The 21,786-nt window shown below is 45.4% G+C and overlaps 1 protein-coding gene across 9 annotated transcripts in view; it reads right to left on the reverse strand.

Moving 5' to 3' along the window:
* The window catches only part of LOC147453654 (intermediate cleaving peptidase 55, mitochondrial-like), a 169,049-nt gene that overhangs the window by 127,645 nt on the left and 19,618 nt on the right, over positions 1-21,786 (reverse strand). For 8 of the 9 annotated variants that reach the window (XM_086515771.1, XM_086515773.1, XM_086515772.1 and 5 more), the window contains exons 2-3: positions 13,054-13,317; positions 12,875-12,967 (exon numbers count right to left, since the gene is read on the reverse strand). In XM_086515771.1, the coding sequence (XP_086371897.1) occupies positions 12,875-12,967; positions 13,054-13,317 (357 nt within the window). Of the gene's footprint in view, positions 1-12,874; positions 12,968-13,053; positions 13,318-21,786 lie in introns of those variants that run through there. The other variant, XM_086515778.1, reaches the window with a different exon arrangement.

Genomic DNA, 21,786 nt, shown 5'->3' on the forward strand with positions numbered 1-21,786 from the left:
TGAAACCGGCCTGTTCAATCCAAAAAGGGCGGTAAACTTTACTTTAAACCTTGATTTAGCTTTCACCCATTATTAGTCGTCTATTATACCTGCGCTATAGTGACACAAGAGAGGGGAATGGGATACAGATGCTAGAATGCACCTGTATGAGAAGACCGACACCAGATTGGCCCCTAACTTAGGCGCCCCTTTCGGTATTTCTTTATTGTTCAAAAGAGGGAATAAACGTTGTGGATCCCTACAAGCTGCCCCGCACACACTTGGCTGAATTTCAACTGTTTCGGCCCGATTTCGGCAACATAACTGTACTAGGACCCTTCACAGTCAGTATTCCCACGCATTGACTGACCTTCCCGACGCATACGGGCACTTTACAAAACCTGGCGAGAATCTGCAGCACACTGAATTCTCTGTTTTCAGCCCCGAAAATGCGCCAGATCACCTATACAACGGTCCCTTTGCGTCCCCGAACCTCTTGGGGGTATTAGGGTCCGTTTAGGGCCAAAACCCTAAACCTGCAAAAATACACAGCAGGCTGTAATTTACTGTTTCGGGCTCCGTTTCGCGTGCCGGTCGCATCCGTAGCAAGTCCTCGAGCTCCCGCACCTGTAGGGCTACTTGCCCTTTAAATCGGACGAGATTTCGAGCGTGAAACCTCTCCGAATCACCTGTACCTGCAGGGGATTAGCCGCTAGCTAATCCAGTACCTATGCAAGAGGCTCTTGCCTCGGCAATCGCGCATGAACCCACACAACTGTACATTGGTCAAATGAAAAGCCCACTAGTGGGGCATAACATACTGCCATAGGGGAGAGAGAGGGCAGTGCGTAGCGTGGAGGGCATCACTCCTGGCACCGCACTGTGCATAAGAGGGAAAGCAAGCACTCCATAGCTCTTAACCTGTGACAGAGACTTGCAAAATGAGCCTCCCAGCTATAAATCACGTTTTTGCCTTCTCTATAAGTAGTAAACTCGCCTCAGAGTGCCAAGTGTCACTCATTTGTGCATTTTTCCGCTTTAGACCCTCGGGTCTAAAAATATCTCACCTGCAGCCTCTGTTGACTTGGCCACAGAGTAACAAAATGATCCCCATGTCAAACTGCACGTAATGACGCGAAGACATTTTCAGGTCCCAAAATAGCAGTTCCCTAAATTTTAGGAGATGCTGCCATTGTATCTTTCTAGGTCATCCGACCCTCTTTGTACACTGCGGCCACATCCAGAACTGAAATGTAGCCTCTGTAGCAAAGGATTCCACTTTGGCTAGTCAATGACCCCACTTGGCTAACCATAGTCCTTGTCCAACCTTAGTGCTCTCTTGCCCTCAGGCCTGGACTCCCTCTGAACAGCTCCACACTAGCTATGCAATGCAGGGCAGTCAGATTTCCCAAGGGGTGTTTCCAAAAAGTGAAAGTAAATAGATAATAAGAAAGAAATCAACAAAAAGGATAGATAGTAGTCACACGCTGGTGACAGCGAGTCTCCTCTACTCACTGGCTCGTCAGCACTTGTGAGCCAAAGAGAGCCCAGGGGACTTATTTAAATGCCCTTGGCCATGGGAAAAGCAGTGCATGAAAAGCTTCCACTCTCAAAAGCTCTTGGCTCCCAAAAGCACTAACGCTAAAGCAACCAATGCATTATGTACAGCCTGCCAGGTCAACACAGCCAACGCGTTTTGCAGGAATCCATACGGTCAACCACGTCAACACTTCAACGCAAATTGTTGATTTCCGTATTGCTAGCAAACTTTCGTTTTCTTTTTAATTTCCCTAGTTGTCGACAGGTGCCCTAAAGTTGGGACAACTTATGGACATGCCACGTCCTCAGTTTGTGACCACGCCCTCAGTGAGAAAGATAGAAATCGGTTGAGATTTCAGTGAACGAAAGAATATCCACCTCCAGGTCCTACTACGGGCATCGTCCACTGCATGGGTAGTGCCCTCACGGTAGCGTGTCTCAAAGTTGAACACCTACATGAGCTCGGCCCACCTTGCCTTGCAATCTTGAAGGTCAGGTTGATCACATAGAGATTTCAATGAATGGTGGTCAGTCCATACCATAGAGATAATGAGGCCAAATTTTCAATGCATGTATGACTACCAACTGGCAACAATTCCTTCGTAACGGGTTTACGTGTCCTTGAGCTAGACTACCTAGCTTTCCTGTCGTCCTTGCTCGACCCACCCATGAGGTTCCCGAGAACTGAGATGGCTAACGGGCAAACGCATTATCTGAAAAGCAAGAGCCGATCCACCCAATCGAGATGCTTTGCCTAACGGACCACCTAAAGGCGATCAGCAGGCATCATGTCGAGCTAAAATGATGTACCACAAGAGAAGAAAGAAAATGACTAGTAGAGCCATTGGCAAGTAATACCTATTACGATTTGGCCATGCGGATCAAACATGGTATTACGTATGCGGCCACTCAGGCATCTACGTGCATTCAATAACATGAAAAATCTCTAACTCAAAAAAAAAGTATTTAGAGTATTAGAACATTCATGGAGGTAGACATTGTTTGTCACACCCCAATAGAAAAGAACTTGTATCCTTTTTCTATTAATCTTAAATTTTACAAGTGTGTTTTCCTTTTGTAAAACAACATAGAGTGCACACTCCCACCTAGATAACCCAAGAGGGCGCCTGTGACTTGTAACTCGTGCATATCTGGATCATACTTGCACATAGAAAGGGTTGATGCCTTGGAGTATGGGCTAGATCCGCCAGAAAAGACAGTTAGAATCAACAAGATGGCATGATCATGAAGGTTGCTCATTATGCATATGTGGGTTGAATGCATTGAATGCTTTATCTGCTCCTATAATTCCATGTTTTGAAGCAAAAAACGTATTGTACTCGGAAAGAGCTTTCAATTGACACCCATATTGATGTGTGTTTTTAGCAGTTCCAAGATGGAAGCTTCTAGAAGAATCTAAAAGGGAGATTCTAGAAGGAAGGTTCCAAAAGAAGGACACGTGGCGGAATACTTGTCACAAACTTTCCAAAAGATGAGACACTTGTCAAAAAGGTTTCAAAGGAAGAGACAAGTGTGTGGATACTTGTCAAAAAGCGTTCTAAGGAAGCGACAAGTGTGTGGACACTTGTCATGCTAACTTTATCTTTTACTAAACACTTGTCACAATCCTCTTCAAATTTTCCCTTTTCTCTTGAGGCAACTTCTCTATAAATAAAGCCCCTCTCATTTCCCCATCTCCTAGTTGCTGAATTTTCCTCTACCATCAGCCCAAGAAACCCCCTTCATTACCTTCACATTTCTCTCTACGCTTACTATTCCTTCATCCTCAAGAAGCCATATCTCTCTCTCTAGCTTGCTATTTTTCAGGACAGCACACCTATAAATCTGAAAATTCTGCTGTTTTCCTTCAGTTTTGCGCTCTTTTATTCATTTTACAAAACCAAGACACTAGATCTCTTCTCTAGCATACGCAACAGCTGAATTTTATCTTTGTACAGATGTTTGAGAAGTCTACTTATGTTTACTTTTATGCATGTGCACATGGCATCTTGCATGATCTACGAGTGTGAGTCTACTTGAACTCACTCTCAGGTTGATTATAACTGAGCTCAATCCTAAGGTGCTTTGGTTGAGTAGAAATCTATTTCCTTCCGGGGGAGGTTGCCCATCTTCAACCCTCATTCTACCTCTTGTCTCTTTGAAGTGTTGTGATTAATATTTTGTCAAGTTCTTTAAGCATTAAGCACTCTTAGTTGTACAGGGCTCTTACAGTGATATCAGAGCTTTGGCTTGATCCTCATCCATACGCTACTAGTGCCTATAGTTGATTGTGTGCACCTTTGCCTGACCAGTTCTTATTTTACTAATAAAAGACACAAACACTACTATCTTACAAGCTCTTCAAAGTTTGCAAGAGGAGAACCGCTCCATCGGAGAACAACTTCTCAAACTCGACAAGGACGAGAAGCCCAATGAAGCCAAGAAAGAGCAGCCAGCAAAGCAACGCAATCCTAATGGAAGGAGCCGATCACAAAGCCCGTTAGCTATGAAGATGAAGAATGGACGAGGCAAAAGAGGATGCTCTATCTCAAAGAAGAGAAGACATCGAAGCCGAAGTACATCCTCTTCCTCAAATTCATCTAGTGAATCTTCAGATGGGTCGTCATCAAGCAACAAGGAGATACCTCATTCATACAAAAAATCTCATTGAAGGCAAAGACGTCGATAATTTTTACCCTTTTCTTCATCTTTAGAGACAAGTTCGTCCTCCTCTACTTCGAGATCTAGGCATGGAAGAAGGCACAAGAAGAACTAGACAAGGTCACTCTCACAACTTGAGAAGAAGGTCAAGGCATTCAAATGGATCCAGAGAAGATCACAATAATCCAAGAATGGCCAGATCTTCGTGATGTGCATGAGGTGCGATCTTTTATGGGGTTATGCTCTTACTAGCGCCGCTTCATCAAGCATTTTGCGCACATTGCTTCTCCTTTACATGACCTAACCAAGAAGAATAGCACTTTTCAATGGAAGGAGAAAGAGAGGGCAGCTTTTCAAAAGCTGAAAATCGCACTCACTTCACGCACGGTTCTCATCATCCCCGACTTAGCAAAACCATTCGTGGTTGAAGCAAACGCTTGTGGCAATTGCATTGGTGTTGTGCTGAATCAAGAAGGCCATGCAGTAGCTTTTGAAAGCTAACGCCTAAATGATGCAGAGAAGAGGTATGATATTTATGAGAAAGAGCTTTTGGTTGTGGTTCATAATTTGAAGAATTGGAAACATGATCTCTTAGGCAATGAATTCATTGTAAGAACTGATCACCAAAGCTTGAAGTATTTCAACACTCAAAAGCACTTACAAGAAAGGCATGCAAAGTGCGAAAACTTCTTGTCTATGTTTCATTTTCAAATCTTATATACTCCTGGCAAGCACAATGTGGTCGCAGACGCACTTTCGGTGTGCTTTATTTGAGAATTGAAGAACAACCTTAAAGCTCTCCTCATCATTTCATCCACAAACGGATGGGCAAACTGAAGTCATAAATCTCACTTTACTTGATATGTTAAAAGCTTATGTTAGTGAGCAGAAGTCACAGTGGGAGAGTATTTAACTCTATTGGAGTTTGCCTACAACAACACCCGACACTCCTCTACAAGGAAGGCTCCAAACGAAATAATGCAAGGAAGAATAATACCTCCATTATTATCCGTACCAAAGACAAGATTTTTGTCGTTGATGAGTTTGTTTCAGACTTGAAGACAGCTATAAATCAAGTCCAAGCCACTATCAAAGCTGCCCAAGAACGACAAAAGAAGCAACCAGATAAGCGACGAAGGCATTTGGTTTTGAAAGAAGGACAACATGTCTTACTAAAGTTTGATAAGAACAGGTTACAGCAAAGTTCAAGGCAAACAAGGTCTTTTTCGAAGCTGTCGAAAGATACTTTGGACCCTTCAAGGTCATCAAGAAAATTAATGAAGTATGCTACAAGCTAGAACTCCCAAGTCATTGGAAGATACATAATTCGTTTCATGTAAGCCTATTAAAGCCTTACAAGGGATCAATACTAGAGAAGCCTATTACAGAGGATCCCCCAGAAGTTGAAGACACATAGCAACTCATTCAACCCAAACAAAAGGATCGAACTACAAGAAGTGGCCTTTTGACACGGAAATTTCTATTGAAGTTTAAAGATTTACCCACAGCCGACGCCAACTGGGTGGATAAAAATTTCATGTGGGCTTACCTGGAGATTCTTAAACAATATGAGGAAGCTTTGCAGCTGAGGACAGCTGAATAAGAGTGGGTGGGTAGTCACACCCCAATAGAAAAGAACTTGTTTTCTTTTTCTATTAATCTTAAAATTTACAAGTGTGTTTTCCTTTTGTAAAACAAGATAGCTAGAACAGTGCACCTTAGTATGATCACCGATGAGTAGTCACAGGTTATGGTGGACCCACACAATGGGTTAGAACATAGATAGTGCACACTCGCACCTAGATAACCCAATAGAGCACCTGTGACTTGTAACTCGTGCATATTGATGCCTTGCAGTGTGGGCTAGATCCGCCAAAAAAGACAGTTACAATCAACAAGATGGCATGATCATGAAGATTGCTCATTATCCATATGTAGGATGAATGCATTAAATGCTTTATCTCCTCATAGAGGTCCATGTTTTGAAGCAAAAACCATATTGTCCTCGAAAAGAGCTTTCAATTGACACCCATATTGATGTGTGTTTTTAGCAGTTCCAAGATGGAAGCTTCTAGAAGATTCTAGAAGGGAGATTCTAGAAGGAAGGTTCCAAAAGGAGGACACGTGGCGGAACACTTGTCACAAACTTTCCAAAAGATGAGACACTTGTCAAAAGGCTTTCAAAGAAAGAGACAAGTGTGTGGATACTTGTCAAAAAGATTTCAAAGGAAGAGACAATTGTGTGGACACTTGTCATGCCAACTTTATCGTTTACTAAATACTTGTCACAATCCTGTTCAACTTTTCCCTTCTCTCTTGAGGCAACTTCGCTATAAATAAAGCCTCTTTCCCTCTCATTTCCCATCTCCTAGTTGCTGAATTTTCCTCTACCATCAGCCCAAGAAAACCCCTTCATTACCATTACCATCTCTCTCTACGCTTACTATTCCTTCATCCTCAAGAAGCCATATCTCTCTCTCTAGCTTACTGTTTTTCAGGATAGCACGCCTATAAATCTGAAAATACTGTTGTTTCCCTTCAGTTTTGCACTCTTCTATTCATCCTACAAGCAACCAAGACACTAGATCTCTTCTCTAGCATACGCAGCAGGCGAATTTTATATTTGTACATATGTTTGAGAAGTCTACTTATGTTTACTTTTATGCATGTGCACATGGCATCTTGCATGATCTACGAGTGTGAGTCTACTTAAACTCACCCTCGGGTTGATTGTAACTGAGCTCAATCCAAGGTACTTGGGTTGAGTAGAAATCTATTTCCTTCGGGGGGGTTTGCCCATCTTCAACCCTCATTCTACCTCTTGTCTCTTTGAAGTGTTGTGATTAATATTTTGTCAAGTTCTATAAGCATTAAGAACTCTTAGTTGTACGGGGCTCTTACAGTGTTTTAGAAACATTCCGTCCTTTTTTGCTTGAGACAATCCTTGTGCATTGCGGAAGTGGCCAGTGTGTACGAAAACTCTTCTACTATTGTTTTGTTGACTGATTTGCAGCTGCTATCTTTGGCGAAGTGGTGACACAGTGGGAAGGATCCCCAATCATGTTGTCACCCCTCGTGACAGCCAAAGTGTTGTCTGAGTTCTTCGTAAAGATATAGATGTCATGTAAAAAAGTCCACGGGATTGCGCAATACCAAGGGGGTATGTGATTGCAATCCAAATATACAAATTACATGTAAGCGAGTTTGCAAATCCGCCAAAACCATTGTGAAGGTCTTGGAAATCAAGTGAGTAGTGTCCAAGGCTGCTAGTCCATCTCCAACGTGAACATCATTCAATCGTGTCCATTGGCGCAAGAAAAGAGTTATAGAGTTATCTAAGTTGTCGGTTTAGTGCGTATCACAACCCAGCACACATAAGCCTAAGAAGGCCGTCCATTTCGTCAATCAAGAGCCAAAGGTAGTTACTTCGAATTCCGAAAAAGGGCCGTGACAAGTTTGAAGAAACAAAAGACTCCTGATCACGGGCCAAAAACGGGACTTGCGTGTGAAGCAGAAGATGGAGAGGAAGCATCCTCGGGATGATGCCCGTGCAGTTGGGCTCTAGATAAATTTCGGCTAGCTTGGCTGCGTGTAGGTTACCGTGACTTGCACAGCCCGTCAAGGCACTTTTTGGGGGCGTAGCGCACAACTTCAAAATATCATCAGCACACGCTCCCTCCCTCATATGTACACGCACGCAACGCAGCAGTACGTCTAGCACCTCCCACCGTGAGGTTGAGAGTTCGAGCAGAGCGTGTACACTCCGTGTGTTGACTTTTTAGTCAAAAGCTCCAGCCGGTTGCACTCAATTGGTAACCGGCAAGGCTACCTTCGCCACGAGGGCAACCAGGCCGAAATTCAACGAAATCTGTGCAGGTGTGGGAGTCGGGAGAAGAAACTAGCATTTCCTCCATGGGTTGATGCGGGCTAGCGGCGCCAATCACGTACGGAGATGCAACGTGTGATAACCATGATGCACAGGTAGAATAACACAAGAGTAAGTATGTAGGGCCCACTTGGGAAATACACCCAAGTCACGTAAATAAATAAGCAAGAGTAGCGAGAGGAAGAGATAGAGGCAAGGGTACGCACATGTGAGGGCTTACCGTGATTTTTGTTACACCCCAACTGTCGGAGTCTTTTTATTGGAAAACTAGAAGATTAACCACCTAGAGGTTAAACCTCCTAGCGGGTAGCTTCTTTGGAAGTTGCCTAGGTTAAATAGTAACCGCCTCAGGAAGCTCTGCAAGAAGCTTCCTAGGCCAAGAGAGAGGGCCTCTGATTTTAAAGCAGGTTCTAAAAAAATTGGCCCTTTCACACCTTTGTTAAAAACCCTCAACTTGGCTGGGCGTATGGTCTTTTTTTTATTTTTATAAAGGGAAGCATTCACACATTATTAAACCTTGACCTGACACCCTCTTTTAAAAACAAAAAGGCCTTAGGTTGTTTTATGTTAAATTCTAACTGGGAAGTGGATGCGGGCAAGAAATTGCCTTCACAACCACCACGCGCTGGAGTAACCTCCTGTGGCGATAGAAAACTGCCCTCTCCTGGCCGCCCTTACAGCCTATACCTGCACACCTGCTGTGGCTACCCTGGTGCGCATAATGTGTTTGCTGGCTGCTGTGCACCCATGCGAAGGGGGTTGGCATCCTGCAGACACCGTCCTGCAGCATCTGCAGCGTGAACACCACACAAGGTCTGGTGTTGCTGCTGCCCTGTTGCAGCCAGGTACACGCAGGGTGGCCCCTATGAGCACTGGAGAAACCTGCAGCCAGGACCAGCAGGTATGAGTTATACATGGACATGGCAGTGACTGGTGTAGATTGTACTGGCTTCACCTCCTGCTTTCCAACATAGGTGCCAATGGACTCTACCTATAGACTTGCACTGTACCCAGTTTTGCCTTCTAGCAATGATTTTTGAATAGACTATCCAAACCACCTTTACACCTCGAATAGACTTTCCGATGGACAGACTATCCACACTCAACCTTGAGTAGAACTCACACAGACTTTTCATTGTTCAATGGACAAAGTATCCACGCAACCTTGGGTAGATCTCCACATAGAGTGCCCAACCAATGGGCTTCGGATGGACTTTTCTAACACACTAGAAATGACACAAATAAACAGTCAGACAAAACACTTGAAACTTCAGAAGAGGTCCAACTTTGCATGCCAAATAAGCGAACACACACATAGAAAAACCCCTCTAGGTGCTTTGTATGTATTGCGGCATAGTGAGAGAAACATAGTGCTCTGACAAGATCTCTTGTAGCTATATATCAGACAGACTTGGATCACATCTCCCCTTCAACGAAAGATGTCACACTACAGAGATCATTTCCTTACCATACTCGAGGACAGGTTCATACGACGACCATGCTATATGGACACCTACATGCCAGACAGCTCACGGGTGGCAATTGGTCAGCTCAGAGTATCATCACACAAACTAGAGGTAGAGGTGGGGCGAGCTCATGACATTCCCAGGGAGGAGAGAACCTGTCAAGTATGCAAAAGAGGAGGTGGAGAGTGAGGAGCATTTTGTTTACAGATGCAGAGCTTATGATGATATTAGAGGAAGATACAAGTTATTATTCATAGGGCAGCCTACCCTCCGCGAGATCATGCACTCTCAAGGTCAGAGACAGTTGGGGCCCTACCTGCTAGAGATACAGAGTCATAGAGATACACTTTTGCAGCCACATACAGAGACACGATCACAGCTTACAGATTTTTTCCAGAGGACCACACCTCCTCCACTCCCATTCGCACCGAGGGGAGTGACTCTCTAGCAGGCTGAGATGAGCCGAGCCGGACAACATCCACGTGTTACCGGATGCCGGGCCCCACGACTCCACCACAGACAAATCGAGGAGATCCAGACCCGAGAGCGTTGAGCTGCTCAGGAGAGACAAGCCCAGATGATGGCTCACCTAGCTACGTTCATCCGAATAGCCCTTGCTCCTGATCCTCCCATGTACCACATTTTACACCCCCCTATTAGCACAGGATGGAGCTAGCTAACTTGAAGCATCTGCATGATTGTACTACCTTGAGCATATAGACATGCACACATCCCTAGTACTAGAGCTCCATCCCCCTCCCGGAATAGATTCCATCATACACCAAGGTTTTCTCTTTACTTTGTACTAGTTTGGCTTATTTTTCTTTTCTGATAGATGGAAGACATACACACATGTTTACTTGATTTGTCTCATAGGCCGATTTCGGCCTCACATAGACGTTACAAAATCTTCCTTTCTTTCTTTCTTTCTTTCTTTCTTTCTCTACTAAATATCCTAAAAGTCTCTCCCTCTCTCAAGGCAAGGCAACATAGTAGATGATGGTAGACTCCATAGCGGGACAACAAAGACAAACTACATAACTCAATACAAAAGCACAGCTCAACCTCAAGACCATATCTCAGTATCTAGTGCGACAGTGTCTGCACGCTCAAATATGCACCAAGCACCAACACTCAGATAGAAGGGGGGTGTCAAGGCTCAACCGTTCAAAAGTACGAAAGCAATGCTGACCATGTGACTCGACTAGGACTATTGGATGATACTGACTGAAAGACTAAGGACTAGATATACTCAGATACAAAATTAAATCTATTGATGTGAGGTGAGCTGACATGTGGAGAGGGGGAAATCATGAGGCCCTGGACGGTCACGTACCATCGATACATGTACGGAAGTGCGGTACTAATCGAACTACAAACATTATAACTTACTGTGGATGTTATGTATCATTAAAAAAATATAAGGCTTTTTATTTTAGCTTAGAGTCTAGTCTTTAATTAATAAACATGAAGGAAAAGAGCTTACTGCCATAAAGGGCTTAAAAGGCCAGAGCCCAAACACATGGGAAAAGGCCAAAAATACACCCCACAATGTTCAAAAATGGTCATTTTGACCAGTCAACAGAGGCGCCAACGTTGACCTAAAAACTATCGCACTAGTCCAAAACAAGACGTACTAGTTCATGGTACAGAATGGAGCGTACTAGTTGTCCCAAACGTCGAACATGAACCACCTTGGTCCCACGACCATTGTCTGAAGTGGAACCCAAGGAACCAAAAGACACAATGTTTCAATGTACCATTGAAACCATGACTCGCTGTACATGACTGCATCATGAACCCACTGCGCATCTACTGTGGCAGCCAACTGTATCTGTGGCTACAATCACCTTGTTTGTGGAGGATACAATATCATGCTTTAAAGATTACTAGTTGAATGGCTAACATGGGGATGCCAAAAGAAAGTGAGATGTTTTTGCCTCTTCCAAGGCTGGAACCAAGTGGAGCCTGTCGGACGAGAGGTTCTGATAACTTTTACCAGGACCAACTATGTGTCTCTAACATGACACTCAGCGAGCAAATAATGCATTTTATATGCCTGGTGGGTCTCGGTCACTAGACGATGTTGGTTTGTAGCATCCTTACTACATTGGCCATCTATGTTGTGTGGTTCATTTGTTCTACAACGCATGTAACTATCTTCATACAAGCCACTAATATACCAGAAGATTGTGGCAAAAATAAAATGGATCCTAGAGGTATTTTGAGAAAAGTAAGACTTTTTTATATTCTTTCTGGGGCCGCAGAGCAAATTGACTTCCTTGATAACTTGTCCCACACAGATGGGAATCCCAACTGGCACCACACATTTTTAAACCCCCCTTTTGTAACTCACTTTTTAATAAAAGTATCCCTTATGTATCAAAATTCTCATCTATTTCAAATAAAAATCCCCTTATGTATATATATTTTTTGTAGTTCTATAAGAAACAATTAATTCTCATGTTGAACTCACATGCTATCTTACGTATTTTTTAGTGACCCCATTCCACGGTGTGCATACCCGCTTAAGGTCAAGAATCTTTTATGCCCTTCAAATCTCTTGTGCCTTGACACTAACATTAAGCCACCAGCCCAAATCAGAGAGACCAGCCCAAGCAGACTTAACAAAGGCATAACACACTATTAATTGACAAACTAACATTCTCATCATCATGTTCTACATTTAAATAATGTGGCACACTGAGAACTGCAAAACTAGACAGGGCTGAAGTGATTTTAGCTTCAAATTTTCCAACTACACGACATCTCCATTACGCAATAGCAGTTGTCGAGCATCATAATGCCACAACTTTCCATGATACTCTCACTGTAGTTTCCTGTTCATGTCACAGCATATCCAATATTGGATTGGGCAGCTTGCTCTGTTATTATACCAGCAGCATCTAGTGAATCCCCATGCCTTTAAATAGTCAGTCCTTTTAAGTTCTCTTTTTCCTGTAAATAGGCTGCAACAATCAGTAGTTGCTAGGGTAGAAACACGCCCTCAGGCATCTAGCATAGCCGGTTCCTTGTGAAAGGATTTACTTCACTTGTTTGTAAGACTTAGTTCTGTGTCCCGCAATGAATGCTTAATTCGTTGGCAGCACCAATTGCTTAACCTCTCACTTCCCATAGGCGAAAATGATAGAAGAACTCAGTAGCACACAGAACCCAAAAGTGAAAAAAGCTTACTGAACACAAAATCATCCTGGGAAATTGGAGAGACAGAAAACATGGTTTATGGAAGTACTCCAAGGTGAGCCTAACACACGTTCTCATTACCAGAATTTTCCTCCTACACCTGAAGTCCCATAGACTTAAAGACCATTAAATATGTTACCTTAGGTAAATCGCTCATGTTGTAAGCTCGATTTGCCTTTAAGTTGGTAATGGCTTCTGGTGCATGTGCCAAGCGTCCTTCCCAAAAAGCATTCTACAAAAAAGCATGGCAAAACTCCAATGACTACTAGGGTAGTTAACGCCCATCAGAAGTCCCTTAAATTCCCAGCATGCAACTACCTCCGGATTGGGATCTGGCATGAACATGCATAGATCACCTGCATTGTATATAACTGCAATGCTTCCTGACTCACGACAACCAGTGAAGTAAAGGTAATGAGAGCTTTGGCGAAATGGGTAAGGCACCACATCTGTCATGTGCTTTACAGTAGCAGCAGTTAATATCACCAAACTTCCATGTGGCAACACAGACATCAACTTCTTCCTTCTTGATGCTATTTCAGCCGTTGTGACACCCGGCATAAGTTCCCCAGCTTGCAAAACCTGCAACATAAAACAATACATGGTATACAAATATATATAGAGAGCAGTGACTTTCTGTTAGATTCTTTCATGAAAATTGATTAGTATGGTAACAAAAAAGCCCTAATCTAGGCACCATAGCACTGACCAAATCTTGCCCAGACTAGAAACGATACAAGCACTGCAATATAGAAACACACAGCCAAATTCAGAAAACTACCCCATACAAGTCCGGCACAACCACAAAACAGCCCTCACTCCTCCTAATCTGTCCCTAGGAGAAGTTGGGGCACTAGCAACTCCCCCTAGAGAGGTTCAAATTGGAACGCCGTCACTCCCTATGATCTGGCCCCAGAGAAACTGAGATACTAGCTGCTCCTCCTAGAGGTGTAAAACTGTAATGTCCCTTCTCAACTCTGTGGATCAAGGGCACAACTGTAAAGCTGGTAGGTGACTTCTGAAAAAGAAGCTCTGACTGGTCGACTACAGGTTACACCTTTTCTTTTGGCTCAGAAGCACTTTCATGGAGTAGAAAGAAACAGCTGACCGGTGCCTTATCCTCCAGAGAGGCAGAGTACAGGGCTGTTTGCAGTGCTACATGTGAGTCACTGTGGTTACAGAGGCTCTTTGGAGATTGGATTTCCCCAGCAAACGACCATGATGTAATCTGACAACCAGAGTTGTATAGCCATTGCGAGGACCCCGGTGTTTCATGCCCCGACCAAGCATATAGAGATACAGTACCATTTTGTTTGTGAGAAGACCAAGAATGGCTCTATTCAACTAGAGTATATTCCAACGTCAGATAACCCTATTGATATCTTCACCAAAACTTGCCACAGGCGACGTTATCCTCTCATGCCAACTCCCTTGGGCTTGTTTCCTGTCCAGGAGCTGAGAGGGGGGGTGTTCGAGTTCAGATTCTTGTACGGTGGTGACTCCAATATCTCCCAGGAGCACATTAGGGAATGAGGGCTATTTTGTGAATGTGCCCGGCCGTATATGAGGTAAAAGTACCTTTTCTCAGAGATGCACGCCACGGTGTTGCCCACCCGGTAGGCTGGCATGAGGTGGGACCCCTGTTCCTAGGGTTTCCCGTAGTTAGAGTGTCACAAACTGATGACGTGGCAGTGGCACCCGGACACACACACGGCTGTCTGATGACATGGCAGACAGTACAGATGTCCGAAAATGGCGCTGACAGGCTATACGGCGTCCTAACATGGCAGTTGTACAGACGCCCATGAAACGCACTGACTGCTGACGTGGCAGCCTGTACGGAATCCCACTTTTTGCGCAGACTGCTCGCATGGCAGAACTGTACGGAATTCCGCAAATTGCACTCATGCTTTTTGGTGGCAGATTTTTGACCAAGTGATTTTGGGGTTAATGCTTTTGAGTTTAGCTGCTTTTGGGGCTCTGCTTTGGGCATCCCTTGTAAATTTATAAGAGCCCTTGGCCTCACTTTGGAGATCATCTCGACGCAGTCTGAGAGCAGCGGTCCCTCGGGAGTTGTACTTTGCAATGATTAAATGAAAAATACATACCCAAAGGGGCGCTTGACTTTGGGGCCAACACCTCTAGGCACGGAACTCCGTCGGGTCGTTCGACTCTCTCTCTCTCTCTCTCTCTCTCTCTCTCTCTCTTTCCTCCACAGAGACCTGGGGTCAGTACGCATCATCTTTGTACACAGTACCTGGACAATCGCCCCTTCCCAACCCCCCCCCCGATCCATGCCCACACACATGTGCTTTTTTCACCGCTGAGATGGTGAAGAAAGCCATTGACAAGATGAGGACTGGAAGGGCATATGATCATGATGGCTTAGTCGCGGAGCATTTCATGCATGCCAAAGACCTACTAGCGGAGCTTCTAGCAGTTATGTTTAACCGTGCCATGTGTGACGGTCTACCAGACACTTGGAGCCTATCTATGATTGTACCTATCTTCAAGTCAGGAGACCCCATGGAGCCTAGGAATTATCGCACTATCATGATTGGACACACACTGGCACGGTTGTATGCATCCATTCTTGAGCAACAGTTGAGTAGATGGGCAGAGAGGGAAGGAATGCGTGCAACTGGGCAGGCAGGGTTCAGGAGAGGCTTCTCTACTCTTGACCATATCCTGACACTCAAGGCCATCATCGAGGAAAATTTCCCTACCTACTTTTGTTGGAAAGTCACTTAAAAATAATAAGTGAAAATCCCAATAAATAGGAAAATAGGCTAAATGCATTGGAAAATTCCCCTAACTGATGCTAATGGATACTGATGGGAATTCCGATGATCATGCTGTGTGCAACCGGAGGATATGCATCTATGCTAAGTGATTGGGCATGCACGGTCTACGAATAGACTCACAAAAGTGCCAGATCACTGCTAATCTAGACTTGACTGAACTAACTCAACCCTGCTGTGGTGTAGCTTGTCCACGGACACATAGGGTTGGGATGTGTCACGTGACAGGCGAATTTGAGAGGATGGGCGAATTGGGAGGGAGGGGGGAATTGGGAGGGAGGGCGAATTGGAGAGGAGGGAGGGTACGAATTGGGAGAGGGGAGGAGGGGGACGAATTGAAAGAGGACGAATGGGGAGGGAGGGGGCGAGTTGGAGAGGAGGGCGAAACGGGGAGATGGGACGAATAGCAGAGGAGAGAGGGGGACGAAATTGGAGAAGGTAGGGCGAATAGGGAGGGAGGGAGGGAGGGAGGGGGGCGAATTGGGAGAGTGGAGGAGGGGGATGAATTGAAGAGGAGGGCGAAATGGGATATGGGGACGAATAGGAGAGGAGAGAGGGGGACGAAATGGGAGCGGGTAAGAGGGACGAATTGGGATTGAGGGAGGGGGATGAATTGGGAGAAAGGGGAGAAGGCTGGGCGAATTAGGGAAGAGGCGGGAGGGCGAAATGGGGAGAACTAGGAGGAAGGGCCGAATTGAACGTGGGGGGAGTAAGGCGAATTTAGAGAGGGAAGAGGGGGAATAAATGGGAGGACGGCGGGCGACTCGGGGAAAATCAACAAACAGGAATGGCAATGAAGCACAGCTGTGTGACGTGTTTACAAGTGTCGGGCAAGTTCTGTCTATTAGGGTTTGCCGGGACTTGTTAACAAAGAGATCCCTTGGTTATGCCTATGTGAATTACAACAACATACCAGATGCTACACGTGCGCTATGGAGGTGTTGAACTTCATTGAGGTGAATTCAAGGTAGCATCTTCTTGCTCAAACTACTAGCTGTAACCACAAATGCGGTGGCCATAATTGTGAGAGTTTAAAGCGGCTTGTTGATGGGCATGACAGTTGATATTTTGTTGTACATCTAGAGTAGAGATAGACTGGGTGATACACTTGCAGGTGTGGTTGTTCTTCTGGAGGATAAGAGCCTTTTAGTCAGTTGGAATGAGACTGTAACTATAGCTCAGTGAAGTAAGTAGAGGTGATGTTTGTCTTACGACAGCCGAGGATGTGCTTGGAAATGACCAATGCCAAGGCACCCGATTTGGGCTTTAGAGAGTAGAGATGACAAGGGTTTACAATAGAGACAGACAACTCCATGCTACAGAGAGAAGCATGTAAAATTAAAGAAACTATCACAAAATAGACTAGGAGCTTAACCGGAAAGACCTTAGTACCAACGCCAAATAACACTGATGATAGAAACAATTAGAGAAAGAGTGATTGGAGTGTAAGAAGTTCAAGACAATACCCAATTACCGAGACTGAGTGGAGAAAGGATACCTTAGGAGGAAAGGTGGAAACTTCTACAGACATAGCAAAGACTGAGAGTATTGCACAGATTGAGACAGTAAACAGAACAGCCGTTCTGGTGGAAAGGTAGTGGGGAGGAGAGAGATGGGATATTAGAACCTACAGATGGCGAAATAGTTGCAGACTGTTTACTCAGAGGAGTAATAGCACTTGATTCTGGAGCCATTTACCAGAGGCAATGGAACACCGTCCAAAGTGGCAAAATTTCATATACCCTGAATGGCCCTTGCCAGGCTGGAACAAGCTTTTTAGCTTTTTTCAGATAGTTAGCTTGATAAAGTAGCACCAGTGCTCCTTGCGTTATTTGCGGCTTTCGGAGATGGTGATCATGCCATGCTTTGCGACGAAGCTGCTCTGCTTCCAGAGCCAGAGAAGCCAAACTTCGGCTTTCATCCAGAAGGTAAAGACGAGAGACAGATGCCGACCCCAAATCTCCATTGGCACGCAGACTACCCACTCGCGGAGATCCTGAGTTGAATTCGAAGGGTGCTATCGCTTCGAAACCGAAAGCTAATTGAAATGGGGTGTGATTGGTTGTGGCTTTGAAAGAAGTTCGGTATGCCCAAAGGGTGCCGTGGATAGCTTGAGCCCAAGTCGCAGGATGGAGATGACATGCTTTCCGCAGAATTGCTATTAGAATCTTATTAGTGCTCTCAGCCTGCCCGTTTGCTCTAGGGTAATAGGAACAAGATTTTCGGTGAAAAATCTTGTAGTTGGCAAGCAAGGTTGAAATCGTTTCATTCACAAAGTGACTACCCCTATCACTGGTGATTTCCAGGGGACACCCAAACCTGCACAAAATATTTTCGTAGAGAAACTTGGCTACAATAGTGCCAGTGCAATCCGTTGTTGCCAGTACCTCTGCCCACTTTGTTGCATAATCTGTAGCCACTAGTAGATACATCCGATTGCCTGGTTGGGCGGAGGGAGTAATTGGATCCACAAAATCAATGCCCCATCTCTCAAAGGGCTGCCATGCCATAGAGACCTGCAGAGGACGGTTTGACTGCTTGCTTGGTTTAGGGCCACGGCGCTGACACACATCACATACTTTTACATAGGCAATTGCATCCCGAAAAATATACGGCCACCATAAACCACACTGGAGAATCTTCTGAGCAGTAATATGACCAGAGTAATGGCCACAAATGGGACCACTGTGGGCATCCTCATAAATATACTCCACTTCACGAGGGGAGACACACCGCCTCAGAAAACCATCCTGTCCTGACTTGTATAGCTGGCCCCCAATCAGAGTGAATGGCCTAGACTTCAACAACAGTCGTCTCTTCTACAGTGGAGAAGCGTTCTCTGGGTACACGCCAGTAGAAAGCAGATGCAAAACATCGCCGTACCATTCCGGAGTGGTATCCACCTTAAAGAGACTGCTATCTGGAAAGTCGTCAGCAACCCCCGTTGCTTCTTCACCCGTGTGAATGCGAGAGAGGTGGTCGGCAAGGACATGATGTCTGCGGGGCCTGAGTACCACTTCGAAATCAAATTCTTGAAATAAGAGTAGCCATCGCCATACTCGACCTGCAACTTGCGGCTTGTTGAGCATATAGCGCAGGGCATGGTGATCAGTAATAACTGTGAACTGGACCCCTGATAAATAATGCCGAAATTTTTGCAGAGCATACACAATAGCTAAACCTTTCCTTTTTGTGGTGCTATAGTTGCGTTCTGCCTTGGTGAGTAGGCGACTTGCATAGTGAACAGGGCGATCCAGGTTGTACTCCTTACTAGGCTGAGTCAGCACAGCACCCACAGCCAATTGACTGACATCAGTATGCACATGAAAAGGGCGAGACCAATCGGGAGCTACTAGGATAGGTGCTTCAATGAGGCGTTTTTTGAGGTATGCAAAAGCTTCAGCCTCCGCATTTGACCATTGAAAGGGAACAGTAGCACTGGTTAGGCGGGTTAGGGGTTGAGCCACCTGTGCATACATGCATATAAACCTGCGATGATAGCCTGTGTGGCCTACAAAGCTCTGCACCCCTTTTGGGTTGATGGGAAGTGGTAACTTTAAGATTGCCACGATCTTCTCTGGGTCAGGCGCTAAACCTTCAGCAGACACCACATGGCCTAGAAGTGTGTCCTCAGTGACCAAAAAATGACATTTGTTAGGATTTAACTTTAGGCGTGTCTCTCTGCACTCGAGGAAGACAGCAGAGAGCTGAGAGAGAGGTTCCTCTAGATTTTCCACAGGGGTTGAACATTGAGCACCTGAGAAGGTCGAAAAATCGTCCATGAAGATGCGAAGATAATCCGTAAGTAGCGGACAAAAGATGAGATATACCGCCCGATTGAAAGAAGGTGGAGCGTTTTTCAACCCAAAAGACATTCTAGTGTAGATAAAAATACCCCAACGAGTCACAAAGGCCGTTTTAAGCTGATCACCTGGATGGATGCCCAACTGATTGTATCCACTGAACTTATCCATGAAACTGTACAATACATGCCCTGCTACATCTTCGAGTACACGTTCAATGAAAGGTGTGGGAAAACCATCTGGGATAGTTACCTTGTTCAAAGTGCGGTAATCTACGCACACCCGGATTTTATTGGACTGCTTCTTAGGCGCTATCACCATGGGTCATAACCACTCAGAGTGCTCCACAGGTACAATGATCCATGCCTCTTGCATTTTTTCGAGCTCTGACTTGACAGCCTCTGCATACTTTGGGTTGAGCTTGTAAGCTCGGACTCTGACAGGCTTAGCCCCTTCAACTAGAGGGATAGTGTGGAGACCCAATTCTGGTGGGATCCCTTCCAAATCCTTGTAGGACCAAGCAAAAACATCCTTAAAAGAGTGTATAAAAGAAACTACCTGATCAAGTAATGCGGGATGCTCCCATAACCAAGCTGCTAAGAGGAAGTGCTGAGGGTTGTCAGGGTCGCCCAGGTTGACTTTTTTGACCGGGTCAGGAGGTGTAACTGTGGAGGGTACTTCAGAAGTTGAGAAGTGAGCTCTCTTTGAGCTTTGAGACATCATGTGTTGATGTTTGATCGATTGGAAACTCCGCATACTCTTCTTGTAACCATCTTGGTGGAAGCTCCTCGAAGGGTAAATCTTCAGACACAGACATAACAGAGTGCTTTTGAGGGGGCGGGGCGTCCGACCTAGGAGATGTTAAGAGGAAGGGGGGAATCATTGGCGAGTTCATGCAGAGGAGATTTCTTCCCCCTTTGGTGATGTGTAATAGGTTTCCCGAGGCCGACGGCTTCCATTAGAGGAACATTTGAATCATGAGAATCAAGGACTAACACACTTTTACTTCTTCGATTGGTACACTGACTGCTGTAGGACTACTGTCTACTGTAGGACTTGGGACATTGGTGTCCGCCTGAGGAGCTAGGAGAGAGAGTGTTACCGGTACAGGTGAGTTTTGAATAGAGACCACATAGCATGGCATCGAGGTGGTAGTTTCCAACCACTACAGCAGGTATTTGTCAGACCCGTCAGGTGGGATGGGCTGCTCAGGGTCAGGGTTGGACTGTACTGACAATGAGCTATGATGAACCACTCAATCCATACCTCCCTCGAGCCGAATTGGTTGCATGGGGGAGCCAGGAGTATGTATCCACATGGCGTCGTTGCCCCAATCATGAAGTGCCTTAGTATGCCGCAACCATGGTCTACCAATCAGCAAAGGAAATCCTCCCTCCACACTGACCACCACGAAATCCAAGCTAAATGTGAAGTCTTGTACCCTCAGAGGCACCTTCTCTACTATGCCCACAAGGTAGACTATCCTCTGGTCTGCCAATGTAACAGTGAATGGAGCAGGGCGGGTAGGCTGCAGACCTAAGGCCAACATAGTAAATTCTGGCATCAGATTGATCCCAGATCCACCATCCACTATGACGCCTGAGAATTGATGCCCAAGAATAGACACAGTGAGATGAGGACTTTCGTAGTCGGTGAGGGGAGCAGCTAGACATGAAATCATGTAGGACTCCAAGGGCTGCACAGGTAGGTGCCCGCCACTAGGCCCTGCACCAGGGTACAGAGACTGGATGATGGAAAGGGTGTCACTTCTAAAATTTGCATCAAGTCGAAGCATGTCGTACAGTGACACTTGCTGAAAGGTGTTTTTCAAGATAGACTATGCTGTAGGCTTTCACCCTTTGATTAGATCTTGCTCGGTATCCTAAGCTTCTGCAAGTCCTCTACTGCTTCCATAAAAGCACCATCAATATCTGATAGAAGCGAGGTAGGTTGGCTCTTGACACAGCCTGCTAGTTTGTCAGCTACTAATGGAGTTTGACTCATTTGTGTGAGACAGGAGATGGAAAGATTGGACCGCCAGGGAGGCTGAGGCCAAGAGCACCTCTCTGTGCCCGTGTGAGCACACCAGCCGGCTCTTCCACTTACTTCAACCCATCTCGAGAGGCAACTACAAGAGTAGAAGGCAGGGCCTGTGGAATGGTGCTTACTGTGATGAGGTTAAGCTTTGGGAATGTAAACTCCTGCTGGTTCTGGTTTGTGCTTGCAGATGTGGATGCTCGTTGTTTTGGGCAACCCTTACTATAGTGATCCTTAGCTTCAAGACAGTGTCGGCAAGGAGGGGACCCTTCTGGCAACGGACATTTGCTCTGATAATGTCCATACTCCCCGCACCTGTAGCACAAAATTGGCCTATTGGAGGGGCGAGGTGGTCTCTGCCCTTGCTGCATGGGACCGGATGCGGACGTGTAGAAGCTTTGTGGAACTGA

Source organism: Adiantum capillus-veneris, chromosome 7 (assembly GCF_014529385.1).
Source record: "Adiantum capillus-veneris isolate H3 chromosome 7, ASM1452938v2, whole genome shotgun sequence".
In the NCBI taxonomy this organism is placed as follows: Eukaryota; Viridiplantae; Streptophyta; class Polypodiopsida; order Polypodiales; family Pteridaceae; genus Adiantum; species Adiantum capillus-veneris.